The sequence below is a fragment of the Panthera uncia genome (genome assembly GCF_023721935.1).
Source record: "Panthera uncia isolate 11264 chromosome A1 unlocalized genomic scaffold, Puncia_PCG_1.0 HiC_scaffold_17, whole genome shotgun sequence".
NCBI classification, from domain to species: domain Eukaryota; kingdom Metazoa; phylum Chordata; class Mammalia; order Carnivora; family Felidae; genus Panthera; species Panthera uncia.
Window position 1 is genome coordinate 30977419 of NW_026057577.1, and position 14750 is coordinate 30992168.

Genomic DNA, 14750 nt, shown 5'->3' on the forward strand with positions numbered 1-14750 from the left:
CAGTTACCTTTATCACCATACTACACAGACACTTAAGAAAAAACAGAACGAGACAGAGCTTCACATACACTAAGTTACAGAAAAAAAGACAAGCAACAGCAAGGTAAAGAACAGTATATATAGCATAAAACCATTTGTGTTTACAAAGTAGGAGGAGAGGGGTGCTTGGATGGCTCAGTCAGTTTAAGTGTCTGACTTCGGCTCAGGTCATGATCTCTCCGTCCCTGGGTTCCAGCCCCATGTCGGGCTCTGTGCTGACAGCTCAGAGCCTGGAACTTACTTCAGATTCTGTGTCTCCCTCTCTATCTGCCCATCCCTCACTCATGCTCTGTCACTCTCCCTTTCAAAATTAAACATTAAAAAAAAAAAAGGAGAAAAAAACATGTATTTGCTAATGTATATAAAATCAATGCCAGAGAAACACAAGTAATGAAACTCTAAGAAAATGCTAACACTGGTAGATGAGGTATAGCAATGGAAGACACTGTGTGCCATTCTGAACTTGGAAACTTATGATTTAGTACCTCCAAAAAAAGAAATGCAACTTAAAATTTCAAAGTTTTACTTAAGTGTTCTTATACTATTTTTAATTTGTGATTTATCAAACTAGTGTGATGCATTTTGTCTTGGGGTTTACCATTTAATTTGATTTAAAAACAGCTATTACCTAGGATATCCAGATTTCACCTTTAAAAAGTTATTTGAAGGGGCACCTGGGTGGCTCAGTCGGTTAAGTGTCCAACTTTGGCTCAGGTCATGATCTCACAGTTCATGGGTTCGAGCCCCACATCAGGTTCTGTGCTGACAGCTCGGAGCCTGCTTTGGATTCTGTGTCTTCCTTCCTCTCTCTCTGCCCCTCCCCTGCTCATGCTCTCTCTCAAATATAAATAAACATTAAAAAAAATTTTTTAAGTCATTTGGAAAATATATAAAGCTGCAGAAATGTTAAGTGTAACCAGTAATGGTGCCTCTGTAGACTCATTTGAACAATTAAAATAGTAGAGATGTGCCACAAAACACAAATTTGTTTATTAAATAATTAACAGGCTTAAGACAAGTAAAAGGCGTCTTTTGATTCTGAGGAAAAACAAGCAAATGTTAAAAATAAAAACTGGTACGTCCTAGAAGTAAAAAAAAAAAAAAAAAAAAAAGATTGGAAACCAGAGTCCTTAGTTTCTGGTCTCTAAAAAGAAATAGTGAGTGCCAAGACAATTTCAATAGGGAAAGAACAGTCTTTTTAACAAAGACTGGAGACTGACACAACTGCAAATCTACATGTAAAAGAGATCCCCGTCTTACAACCTACAGAAAGATTACTCAAAATGGATCACAGACCCATATATAGAGAGCTAAAACTATAAAGCTTTGGGGATGCCTGGCTGGCTCAGTCAGAAGAGCATGCGATTCTTGATCTCAGGGTTGTGAGCTCGAGCCTCCCACAATGGGGGGAGAGATTAAATAAAAACATAAACAAAATAAACCTAGCTTTGAAAACATAGAAGTAAATGGTCTCTTAGCTATGATACCAAAAGCATAAGCAACACAAGAAAAAATAAATTGGACACATCAAAATTAAAAACTTTTGTGCCATAAATTAAACCAATCAAAAAAAAAAAAATGAAAAGACAACACACAAAAGAAAAATTTGCAAATTATCTGACAAGCAATTTGTGTCCAGAATATTTACAGAATTCTTAAAGCTCAATAATAAAAATATAGATAATCCAAAGGATCTGAGCAGACATTTTCCCAAAGACAGACAAATGACCAATAAGCACCTGAAAAGATGCTCAACAACATTAATTATCAGGGATATACAAATTAAAACCACAATGAGATACCATTTCATACCCACTAGCATGACACACAGTAAGTGTTGTCAAGTATACAAAGAAAATTCATTGCCTGTGGGAATATAAAGACGATGGGGCCCTTTTATTTTTAAAATTTTTTTAAATGTTTACTTACTTGTGAGACAATGCAAGAGACAGCGTGCAAGCAGCAGAGGGGCAAACAGAGGGAGACAAAAAATCTGAAGCGGGCTCCAAGCTCTGAGCTCTCAGCCCAGAACCCCACCTGGGGCTCTAACTCACGAACCCTGAGATCATAACCTGAGCCAAAGTAGGAGGCTTCACCGACTGAGCCACTCAGGCGCCCTAAAATGGGGCCCTTTTAAAACATAGTTCTGCTATTCCTCAAATTTCATTTATATGAAATCTCCAGAATAGGCCATCTAGAGAGACAGGAAGCAGACGGGGTATTTGCCTGAGGGTGTGTGTGGGAGGTGGAGAGGAGACTGTCAAGTGGCAGCTTAAGGAAGGGATAAGAGACTGCTTTTAAGAGTAATGAAAACGTTCTAAAATTAGTCTGTGGAGATGATTACACAACTCTGTGAATATACTAGGTTACTTTTATGGTATTTGAATTAAATCTCAATAAAGCTGTTAAAAAACAAATACTGCTTAAAGGTTAGTATGATTAACTGTAAGACTGCACCAGTGTAATAAAAAAATACCCAACAGTTTCTAAGACCCAAGAAAGCAGCCATCTTAGATGCCTTACCAATTTTGATCTCCACTCCTCATAACCGAAGAGGCTAAACAGAGCTTCTCTCGGATGGACCATGGCTCTGTAGGGCCAGTACTCAGCAGCTTGTGTTCTAAAAGGAGAAAAGTCTTAGAGAACAAGCCACCCAGACACTAGTTCTAAGGCCCAAAGTAACGACTAAAAGCCTAATGCAAAACATCCCGGATTCTAAGAACAAAATGTGTTACTATCACCGAATATTGATTTTCACCTAAGAAAATACCACCGAACGATTGGCAATTCCATGCGAATTGCACTGAATATCTGGCAAAACTTTTACTTCTTCAAATGACATGGCTACCGTTTTATTCTAAAAATGTAAGGGGGAAGGTCGGAGTAAGATAAGGCACTTCCCGGAGAGGCCCAGTTTTAACATTATTTTATTCAAATTTGAACGCAAAGGCTTCTTCCCAGGATTCCGAGCGGCCACCCGCTCCTCCACCCCGAGCCTAGTGCCCTGCCTCCTCCTTAGCATAAACTTGTTTACTTCTCTCAGTACCTCCTCCCCCAAGTAGCTGTCGGGCCTAAAAGACCTTTTCAGTGTATCCAACAGAGGAAAATGGCTGAGACGCAGAAAACGCAGTTTCCCTAGTGGCCGAAAAAAACTAACAGTTCAAGTACCCTGTTTCTGTGGGAGATAGAGTACGGGCCTCAAAAACGTTGGTCAGAAAACGAATGGCTTTTGGAGATCAGGCTACTCCGTACGGCTACCGGCATTTCTTCGTCTGCACACCCAAGACTCCAGAACCCCTTTATCTCTCACCCCGCAGAGCTCCCAAACACACAAAGATTTGCCGAGCTGCTCCTCTCAAATCTCCGCAGCCTCCCTGAAACACAAGACCCTTCGCTTCTGGGCGTCTAGTCGTTGGTCTTCACAGTACGATCGAGCGCAGGTCTTTGAAGACCCTGGGTTCTTAAGCAAATCATTGCACCTGTTCCCTAAGCGCGTGACAGAAATGTGGTGCCTACTCTCGGGTCTAAGAGGCCTTCCACACAAAAACATCGGACATACTTACTACCCGTTCCTGTCGCCATCTTGGCCCCGAAGACTCCAATCCCCTCCCAGGGAGGACTACCTGGTGGGGCTTAAGCCCGGGAACTCTGGGAAATAGAGTCCCGACGCTTGTACGCGATGCCTCCTGGGAAGCGTAGTCCCAACCTTCAGGACGAGCAAGCTCCCTAAACCAGGTTTTTTGAGCGATCTTAGGAAGCAATGTGCTAAAATCGATGGCTCTGAAGCCTCAGAATTTCCTTTAAGTTTCTTAGAAAAGAAACGCGTGTATCCAAGGAAAAGTGTTAAGCGCGAAAAATTCTAGGCTTTCCCAAATCCAAACTCCGACAGTTGGTAACCCGGACCCGCACGTGCAGGGTAGAGGTCAGACCAGAGCAAACGGTCTAAAAGGCTCCACCGCCCCCTTTCCTTGCGTTGATTGGCAGCTGCAGGCTTCGCTATCTGATTGGCCGAACGAACGCAGCGCGTAGTTTAAAACATTGTATCAGTAACAAAGGTGCACCTCGTGGGTGGAGTTGTGCTCTCTGACTGCGAAAGTCCAGGTTCGGCTGCAGGGTGTGAGTGAGCCGGTACCGGAGGAGGAGCGAGTGTCCGTCTTTGGTGAGTTTGCGGGTCTCCTGGAGTCCAGCGGCTGGCTGTACGAGTTCTTGCTCTCCCGGGATAGGTTTTCAGAAAGCGAAGCTGCCGCCATCCCTTTTTTTGTCCTGCCTTTGGGCCTGGGGGTGGGCTTCGAGAAGAAGCCTAAAGCTAATTATACCACCTTCTCTACACCGGTGGGTGAGGCACCCTAATTAGAGTGGGTATTTTGCTTTTGGAGTGAGGTATCTGTTCATTCCTGTTGGCGGTCGGAAATGCCTAAGACTGGATTACATAATTAACCCGTCTCATCCCCTTCTTCTCTCCTGGCATTTGAAGGGAAAAGGGAGTAGCAATTCAAGCAGCAAGAGGAAGGTGTCCTGGGGCAAGAAAACTGTTTCTTAGCTAGAATTTGCAGCCCCTTGTGTCCTTTAAGGTTCTCCTCCCTACCCACTCTTGTCTCTTTGTAGACCTAAGCTGCCCCTGCTGTCATGTCGCAAGGGATCCTTTCTCCGCCAGCCGGCTTGCTGTCAGATGAGGAAGTTGTAGTCTCCCCCATGTTTGAGTCCACAGCTGCAGATTTAGGGTCTGTGGTACGCAAGGACCTGATAACAGACTGTTCTGTCATCTCCACCTCCCTGGAGGATAAGCAGCAGGTAAAGGATTTGGACAGTGGCTTGGCAGCAGAAAGTGATATCCTCAGCCTGCTAGTTGTCCATACAGAATTAGTTTCAGGGCAAAGACCAACAATCCTAAGGGTCTGGGAGATGAATTCCAAATTAAGATCATGACAAGTAAAAAATGTAAATTTTTGTGTCCATAGGAAGAAACATTACATTGCACAAATCAAACATTCTCAAGTGCATATCAGTTAATCCAGTGAGAGAAGGCTAATAGTTCTCTCTTCTTCACTGTGATGCCTAGATGTGTTAATTTACACAAGAGCATACTGCCCATTAAGTAAGGTTTTAATATCAACTGTAGCTTCCATTTATGGAGGCTTTCTGCTAAACTGGGGTTTCTCAGCTGCAGCATTAGTGACATTGGTGGCCAGATAATTTGTTACAGGGGGCTGTCTTGTACCTTGGAAGATGTTTAGCATCGTACCTGGCCTCTACCCACTAGATGTCACTAGCTCCTTCCCACTTGTGACAACCAAGGAACTTACCCTGACATACCTCAATGTCCCTTGGCAGGAAAGTGGCTCTGGTTGAGATCACTTCTACTGATAAGTCTCCTCTTTTATAGAGTAAGTTTCATGAAAGTAGGAGCCTTAAGAAAGTCCCTGACTCCAGACTACCAGTGCCTATTAAAGTTTGGGGGCCATAGTAGGCAGATCTCTAAATATTTGTTGAATGAATGAGGTGGGTTCTATTAACCCCATTCTACAGATCAGGAAAAAGAGGCAGAGAGTCTAAAGAACTTGTTCAAGGTGTCATTGTTCTAAGTGATGGAATTGGGACTCAAATTTAGGTGTGTCTGCTTCCAGGGTGCTTACCTGTTGTGTTTTGCCAAAATACCACATGCTGATTTTCACACCAGTTAACCAGTTCTGATTCAGAATGTCATTGTGGCAAGCCAGGTTTTGAAGATACTAAAGATAGTGAAGGGTGATGAAGTAGTGAAAAAACACATGTGGATTGAAATGATTATAGAACTATAGAGTAGCTGTACAGAGACATTTGAGGTGAAATGGAGGTAGTGTTAGCCTGATTCTCTGGAACTATGCTATGTTTGCCCATCTGTTTGGAAGTAACTGCTGATTCCAGCCTGGAATTCTACCACAGGTTCCATCTGAGGATAGTACAGAGAAGGTGAAAGTATACCTGAGGGTCAGGCCCTTGTTACCTTCAGAGTTGGAACGACAGGAAGATCAGGTGAGTTTCTGAGGAGGGAGGATTCAAGATGTAATGATGCAGAACAGAAGGGGTTCCCAGGATTATTTCCTTCTGTGACAACTGTTTTCTTCCCCCTTCTCAGGATTGTGTCCGTATTGAGAATGTGGAGACCCTTGTTCTACAGGCACCTAAGGACTCCTTTGCCCAAAAGAGCAGTGAGCGGGGAATTGGACAAGCCACACATAGATTCACCTTTTCCCAGGTATGGAGGTACTGGTTTATGAGCAAGGGACCAACATGTAGAGGCAGCTTTATTCTCTCTTTAAAAAATTTTTTTTTTTTTTTTTAACGTTTATTTGTTTTTGAGACAGAGAGAGACAGAGCATGAACGGGGGAGGGACAGAGAGAGAGGGAGACACAGAATCGGAAGCAGGCTCCAGGCTCTGAGCCATCAGCCCAAAGCCCGACGCGGGACTCGAACTCACGGACCGTGAGATCGTGACCTGAGCTGAAGTCGGAGGCTTAACCGACCGAGCCACCCAGGCGCCCCTTTATTCTCTCTTTAAAGGGAAGCTTTTTACTTGACTCTGAGTTCCTTATATATGCATGTCTACAATTCTGGGGACTCTTGTTATGTGCTAACCGGTGCATCAAGTACTTTATGTGCATTAATTCCCAACATTTCTATTATTATTATTATTGTCCCTATTTTCCTAACAAGGATATTATAGCTCAGTGAAGGTTATGTTGTGGAAGCCATGTAGCCAGTCAGTGGTAGAGTTGGGACTTGCACCTAGAGCTACCCATCCCCAAAGCCCACACTTGTGATCATTGTGTTACCCCATTGTGTTTGCAGCATCAGACTTAGTGGCTAGCATTCCTTACGTATTTGTTGATTTGGATGAAAGATGCACTGGAAGAGAGTGGTTTTAATTTTTAATCTTGTAGAGTAGCTGGCAGCACTGTAGGAAGAAGTTGCTTAAGTAGTGTCCAGAAGCAGTCACCCAGGAAGGGATGCTTCTGCCTCTACACAGATGAGGGATGGGCGTCTGAGAAATTGGGTCTATCTCTAGATCTTCGGGCCAGAAGTGGGACAGGCATCTTTCTTCAACCTGACTGTCAAAGAGATGGTAAAGGATGTACTCAAAGGGCAGAACTGGCTCATCTATACATATGGAGTCACCAACTCAGGGAAAACCCACACAATTCAAGGTGAGTTAGTAGGCCTCACAGAATTGCTGATTGGCCTGTAATGGTGTTTTCTTTGCCTTTTGATGCTTTGAATTGGGGAATAGCACTTAGCTGTCCATTTTTCGCATGCTTCCAGGTACCATCAAGGATGGGGGAATCCTACCCCGGTCCCTGGCTCTGATCTTCAATAGCCTCCAAGGCCAACTTCATGCAACACCTGATCTGAAGCCCATATTCTCCAATGAGGTCATCTGGCTAGACAGTAAGCAGATTCGACAGGAGGAGATAAAGAAACTGGCCCTGCTAAATGGAGGCCTCCAAGAGGTGAAGTGTTGATGTTCACAGAGGTGGGGATAAGAGGATAAATCTCTGGAAAGTTTTGTGCTTATCTTTTTCCTGCGCCCCTCCAGGAGGAGCTGTCCACTTCCTTGAAGAGGAGTGTCTACATTGAAGGACGGATGGGTACCAGTAGCAGCTTTGACAGTGGCATTGCTGGGCTCTCCTCCATCAGTCAAATGACAAGCAGTAGCCAACTGGATGGTATGTACCATGATTGAGCTCTGTGCCAAGTAACAGTAGAAACCCACTCCCTTGCTCCCAACAGCTGTCAGGGGTAAAGACCAGAGGTTGCAACCCAAGTTGCTCCTTCTAAGGCCACTGCAGACCATAGGGGAGATGGACTCCTGTAGGGCTGATATCCTGTACATTGGCTTCTTCCCCAGAAATGAGTCACCGATGGGCACAGCCAGACACTGCCCCTGTGAGTGTCCCTGCAGACATCCGCTTCTCCATCTGGATCTCCTTCTTTGAGATCTACAACGAACTGCTTTATGACCTGTTAGAACCACCTAGCCAGCAGCGCAAGAGGCAGACTCTGCGGCTGTGTGAGGATCAGAATGGCAATCCCTATGTGAAAGGTATGGGAAAGTGGGAGGCAGGGGACAACCCTGAAAGGGGACTTGGGAGAAACCAGGAAAAGTTAGGTGCTCCCATCTTATGTATTCCTCTCTCTTCTTTGCTTTAGATCTCAATTGGGTTCATGTTCAGGATGCTGAGGAGGCCTGGAAGCTGCTCAAAGTGGGTCGTAAAAACCAGAGCTTTGCCAGTACCCATCTGAACCAGAACTCTAGCCGCAGGTGAATGGGTTGTGAGAGTCAGCTTTTCACTGTGTTCTAGGAAACATTGGTCCTCTACATAGTCATGGAAGATATACAGTAACTTCTCTTTTTTTCTTCATTTCCAGTCACAGCATCTTCTCAATCCGGATCCTGCACCTTCAAGGGGAAGGAGATATCATCCCCAAGATCAGCGAGTAAGTTTTTCCATTTAGAAATTTGGGCTTTGGAGCGCTTGGGTGGCTCAGTTCGTTGAGCATCTGACTTCGGCTCAGGTCATTATCTCACAGTTTGTGAGTTTGAGCCCCATATTGGGCTTGCTGTCAGCTCAGAGCCCCCTTTGGATCCTATGTCTCCCTCTCTCTCTGCTCTTCCCCCTCTTGTGATCTCTGTCTCAAAAATAAATAAATCTTAAAAAAAAAAAAAAAAAAAAAAAAGGGGCGCCTGGGTGGCTTCGGCTCAGGTCATGATCTCACTGCTAGTGAGTTCGAGCCCCACGTCGGGCTCTGTGCTGACAGCTCAGAGACTGGAGCCTGCTTCAGATTCTATGTCTCCCTCTCTCTGCCCCAACCCCCACTTGTGCTCTGTCTCTCTCGGTCTTTCAAAAATAAATAAACATTAAAAAAAATTAAGAAAGAAATTTGGACTTCTTGGTCATAAGTGGTAATAGAAATAGGGGATAAGGGAGGGCCTCAGAGGAATTACTTCTGTTAGAGTCTTGCTCTGCTTTCTTGAGTACAGAGATTCTTGGTGGGTCCTCCCCTCCCCAAAACAATATGAAGGGCTGGAAAGCTCATAACATGTGGGGTCCTTATGTCAGATCCTGTCCATTCTTCAAGGTTGTCACTCTGTGATCTGGCTGGCTCAGAACGCTGCAAAGATCAGAAGAGTGGTGAGCGGCTGAAGGAAGCAGGAAACATTAATACTTCTTTGCACACCCTGGGCCGCTGTATTGCTGCCCTGCGCCAAAACCAGCAGAATCGGTGAGCTTCTGATTATAAGCCATGCGCTAGGATGATCTGGAGTACTGCGGTTTGCTGAGAGACTTCCTGGTCACCACTGGGGATGGTGCTGGGTTACACCAAAGGCTGAAATTCTGCTCAAAGCTCTGTTCTCCCTGCTAGGTCAAAGCAGAACCTGGTTCCCTTTCGTGACAGCAAGTTGACTCGAGTGTTCCAAGGCTTCTTCACAGGCCGAGGCCGTTCCTGCATGATTGTCAATGTGAATCCCTGTGCATCTACCTATGATGAGACCCTCCATGTGGCCAAGTTCTCAGCCATTGCCAGCCAGGTAAGAAGTTGTAGGTGTGATGGTTGTGCTCACTTTGGGCTGGTACCTTTATTTAAGGAATCTACTAGGGACTAGTTATGAATTCAGTTGATTTCCCACCCCACCCCTAGCTTGTGCATGCTCCACCTGTGCAACTGGGATTCCCATTGCTACATTCATTCATCAAGGAACACAGTCTACGGGCATCTCCCAGCTTAGAGACAGGAGTTAAGACAGATCCAGGCCTTGATGAGGACACTGAAAATGAAGCTGACATTTCCACGTATGGCAAGGAGGTGAGAATGCAAAAAAGCTTTGGTGTAGCAGCTTTATGGCCATGTATTTTCCATGCTGCCTTCCATCTGATCGCCTCTGCGTTTCTCCTAGGAGCTCCTACAAGTGGTAGAAGCCATGAAAGCACTGCTCTGTAAAGAACGGCAAGAAAAGTTGCAGCTGGAGATTCAGCTTCGTGATGAAATTTGCAATGAGATGGTGGAGCAGATGCAGCAGCGGGAACAGTGGTGCAGGTACCAGCTGAGCGACTCTTCTTGGTCTGTCAATAGGACCAGAGGGTGGGAAATAGAAACTATCATAGATCTTGTGCCTCAAGATCTGTCTCCCAAGCTTGCTTCTCAGAATCTTCACTCACTTATCTTCTCTTTTTTAAAAAAATGTATTATTGAAATATAAATGACACACAATGTTATATTAGTTTCACATGTACAGCCTAGGGATTTGACACTTCTGTACATTATTCAGTGCTCACCACAATAGTAGCCACCATCTAGGGCACCTGGGTGGCTCAGTTAGGTAAGCATATGACTTTTGATTTTGGCTCAGGTTATGATCTGACAGTTTGTGAGTTCCAGCGCAGAGCTTGGTTGAGATTCTCTCTCTCTCTCTCTCTCTCTCTCTCTCTCTCCCCCCCCCCCCTCTCTCCCTCTCTCTCTCTGTCCCCCACTCATGCATCCATGCTTTCTCTCTCTCTGTCTCAAATTAAAAAAAAGAAAGTGTAGTCCCCATTGGTCAACCATACATTATTATAATATTATTGAGCGTATTCCCTATGTTTTACTTTTCATCTCTGTGACTTACTTATTTTATAACTGGAAGTTTGTACCTTTAAATTGCTTTTACCTATTTTACCCATTTCCCCTACCCCCCTGCCCTCCAGTTTGTTCCCTGTATTTAAGAGTCTGTTTTTTGTTTTAAAGTTGAGACCTGCATGGGGTGAGCTCGAGCCTTGCTTTAGGCCTCATGCTGACAGTATGGAGCCTGTGTAGGATTCTCTCTCTGCCCCTCAGTCACCTGCACCATCTCTCTCTCTCAAAAATAAATTTAAAAAAGGGGCACCTGAATGGCTCGGTTGAGCGTCTGACTTTAGCTCAGGTCACGATCTCACGGTTCATGAGTTTGAGCCCCACATCAGCTTGCTGCCGTCAGGCTGTCAGCACAGAGCCCACTTGCTTTCCTCTGCTCCCCTCACTGGTTTGTGCTCTCCAAGAAAACAAAACAACAACAACAAAAAATGACAAGACTGGGGGCACCTGGGTGGCTCAGTCAGTTAAGCGTCCAACTTCTGCTCAGGTCATGATCTTGCAGTTTGTGGGTTCGAGCCCCACATCGGGCTCTGTGCTGACAGCTCAGAGCTTGGAGCCTGCTTCTGATAGTGTGTCTCCCTCTCTCTCTGCCCCTCCCCTGTTCACTCTCTGTCTCTCAATAATAAATAAATGTTAAAAAAAACTTTTTTAAATGACAAGACTGGAATAAAGTCTTAAGTTTAAAAATAAGTAAATAATTTTAAGTTTAATAGTATTTTTAAGTTCATTTGTTTTTAGATTTAACATATAAGTGAAATCATATGGTATTTTGTCTTTCTATTTATTTTGAGAGAGAAAACATGAGTGGGGAGGGTCAGAGAGAGGAGAGAGCATAAATCCCAAGCAGGCTCCACACCAACAGTGCAGAGCCCATTGCAGGGCTCAAATGCACAAAGTGAGATCACAACCTGAGCCACAGTCGGATGCTCAACCAACTGAGCCACTCAGGCACCCATCTGATTTTGCTTAACCGAAGACTTTTCTCTGTCCATCCATATCACTGTAAACGGCAAGATTTCATTCTGTATAGCTGAGGAATACTGTGTGTGTGAGTGTGTGCATGCATGTGTGTGTATGGATATCACATCTTCTTTATCCATTTTTCTCCTCTGAAAGTGAACATTTGGACACCCAAAAGGAACTGTTAGAGGAAATGTATGAAGAGAAACTAAAGATCCTCAAGGAGTCACTGACAAGTTTTTACCAAGAAGAGCTTCAGGTGAGTTGTCCTGAACCAGCCCCAGCCAGCTACTGATTCCCATCACTGGGTTGCCTGAGATAAATAGATTTTATAAATGCTGGTACAGCAGGAATATGTAACTCAAGTTTTTTCTAGTGTCTTTAGTACTATATATGTGTCAGTCTATGAATTGATTAAGGATTTGTTTGGCCTAGAAAATGGTATAAGTGCTAACAGGCATTAAGTGTCAGGGAAGGTTTTATTCACCATTTGGCCATCTGTTCCTGTAGGATTTGTCTGACTGTGGATGGAATTGTGTTCTCTGCTTCCCTCTTAGGAGCGGGATGAGAAAATAGAAGAGCTAGAAGCTCTTTTGCAGGAAGCCAGACAGCAGCCAATAGCCCATCAACAACCAGGGTCTGAATTGTCCCTTCGGCGGTCACAAAGGTTGGCGGCTTCTGCCTCCAGCCAGCAGCTCCAGGAGGTTAAAGCTAAACTGGAACAGTGCAGAGCAGAGCTACGTTCCACCACTGAAGGTGAGAGGTCACAAAGCATGAGAGTGGTTCAGAGAAGAACTGGTTTTCAAACTTGGGCCTTCTGACTCCAACTCCAAAATACTTTCATCCACTTGCACCTGTATCTCCCTAACCTCTCACTCTAGATTGCACATGGCCTCACTTTCTATATTTGTTGCAAGCTACTGTTAACTCAGTTAAGAGGGAAGTCGAAGGCTAGAAAGTCTACATTTTGAAGTTTCTTTTTTCCTTCTCTCAGAACTACAGAAGTATCAGAAAATGTTAGAACCGCCACCATCAGCCAAGCCCTTCACCATTGATGTGGACAAGAAATTAGAGGAGGGACAGAAGGTAACTGATACCTTTCTCTGTTACCAAGGCTCTTACATAAAGCAATTTCCTTCCCAGTCTGATTTACATGAGGACCAGGGGGTTTTTGTGGTGTCCTGGAGAGTGGCTACTTCATTTAACTGACTAGCCTTTCTAATTTTACATCTCTCAAATGGCTGTTGAGTGCCTCCAGATCATTATCCTGGTTGGTCTTGGCCAGTGTGGTTCCTACTCGTTTTTTTTCAGAATATAAGACTGCTGCGGACAGAGCTTCAGAAACTTGGTGAGTCTCTCCAGTCGGCAGAAAGAGCCTGTTGCCACAGCACTGGGGCAGGAAAACTTCGCCAAGCCTTGACCACTTGTGATGACATCTTAATCAAACAGGTAAGGGCACCCTATATATTTCCTTCTCTCACATCAGCCCACCCCAGAGTATATGTGAGAAAAAAGAATGAGAAGCAGATGAGAAAGGCAGACATTTGGGGGCTGGTTTTAGAGTGAGGAGAGTTTGTTTTCTTTGCAAAATAAAAATAACCATTCACTAAGTACAAGGCACTATGCTGTGTAATTTATAGGTGTTTTCTCTGTTGTAACAACCTGATGAAAATAAATAGTATTGTATTTCATCCAAAATGTGTAGACTTTAAGGGGTGCCTAGCTGGCTCAGGCAGTAGAGCATGAGACTCTTGATCTCGAGGTCATCAGTTTAGTTTATTCTTTTAATTAAAAAAAAAATGTTTTTAATGTTTATTTTTCTGAGAGACAGAATGCAAGCAGGGGAGGGGCAAAAGAGAGGGAGACACAGAATCTGAAGCAGGCTCCAGGCTCTGAGCCGGCAGCACAGAGCCCAATGTAGGCCTCAAACCCACAAACTGTGAGATCATGACCTGACACGAAGTTGAACCCTTAACGGACTGAGCCGCCCAGGCACCCCAAGTGGGTGTAGAGATTAGCAAAAATAAGTAAATAAACTAAAAAAAAAATAAATAAAAAGGAGCTGTGTATCTTGATTTGATACCTAGGCACTAACGCTCTTAGAGGTTAAGTAAACTTATTTGAGTTCATGCCACCTCATGGTAAAAAATGTCTTCCTCTTCAGTGCTATTTGTTGGGGTCTTAAGGAAAATACCCTCTATTCCATTAAAAGCACTAACTTAAAGAATTAATCTTTTTAAAAACAGTTGTTAATAACAGATGGTGAGTACCTTGCCCTTTTGTTTCTATAATACACCAGACTGTAACTTTATTCATCTTTCTAGGATCAGACCCTGGCTGAGCTGCAGAATAACATGATGCTAGTGAAACTGGACCTTCGGAAGAAGGCAGCATGCATCGCAGAGCAGTATCATACTGTACTAAAACTCCAAGGCCAGGCTTCTACCAAAAAACGCCTTGGTGCCAACCAGGAAAACCAGCAACCAAACCAACAGCCCCCAGGGAAGAAACCATTTCTTCGAAACTTACTTCCCAGAACACCCACCTGCCAAAGCTCAACAGACTGTAGCCCTTATGCGCGGATCCTGCGCTCACGGCGCTCCCCTTTACTCAAATCCGGGCCCTTTGGCAAAAAATACTAAGGCTGTGGGGAAGGAGAGGGCAGTCGTTGCTCTGAGGCGGGTCAGCTGCTGGAGAAATAGGTCTCTTTTAAGCTTTACCACATACCTGGAACTGTATCCAGAATGCAATATACAGGTACTAGTTATTTTCTTCACTTTTGTAATATAATCACCTATGTAATCTCATTGCTTTTTTACTTATATGGTTTCTATGCACACACAAAGTTATATTAAATAAACATATTCACATTTTTTGTTTGAATTCCAAATTTAACAAATTCATTAAAACAGAACTTGTAAAATGGGGAAAAAATTTGAAAATTAAAAATTCAGGCCCTTTGGAACCTTGCACAGGAATGGCAGTGGAGACGTGTAACTAGTGTACAGCTAAGAAAGCTTGGTAAAAAATGAATTCAAGGGACATTAGATATTCTAAACCTTCCTTAATATAAAATGAAGTGTCAGACTTTAGTTGGTGAATG

General features: G+C 44.0%; 2 protein-coding genes across 11 annotated transcripts in view; one reads left to right on the plus strand and one right to left on the minus strand.

Annotated features, from left to right (window-relative positions):
- BRD8 (bromodomain containing 8) overlaps positions 1-3762 on the minus strand; it is a 31025-nt gene extending 27263 nt beyond the window's left edge. For 7 of the 10 annotated variants that reach the window (XM_049649261.1, XM_049649260.1, XM_049649256.1 and 4 more), the window contains exons 1-2: positions 3603-3758; positions 2563-2659 (exon numbers count right to left, since the gene is read on the minus strand). In XM_049649261.1, the coding sequence (XP_049505218.1) occupies positions 2563-2659; positions 3603-3621 (116 nt within the window). In that variant the 5' untranslated portion in view covers positions 3622-3758. Of the gene's footprint in view, positions 1-2562; positions 2660-3598 lie in introns of all 10 variants that reach the window. The other 3 variants (XM_049649257.1, XM_049649259.1, XM_049649258.1) reach the window with 3 other exon arrangements.
- A 188-nt stretch (positions 3763-3950) lies between these two features.
- On the plus strand, positions 3951-14517 carry KIF20A (kinesin family member 20A). The gene is made up of 19 exons (XM_049649265.1): positions 3951-4198; positions 4645-4830; positions 5962-6051; positions 6155-6274; positions 7086-7224; positions 7340-7527; positions 7614-7743; positions 7926-8120; positions 8228-8339; positions 8447-8515; positions 9158-9301; positions 9443-9608; positions 9719-9883; positions 9975-10114; positions 11804-11906; positions 12205-12403; positions 12642-12733; positions 12959-13096; positions 13972-14517. The coding sequence occupies exons 2-19, from the start codon at positions 4666-4668 to the stop codon at positions 14287-14289; spliced, it is 2673 nt and encodes an 890-aa protein (XP_049505222.1). The 5' UTR covers positions 3951-4198; positions 4645-4665; the 3' UTR covers positions 14290-14517.
- The last annotated feature ends 233 nt before the right edge of the window (positions 14518-14750 follow it).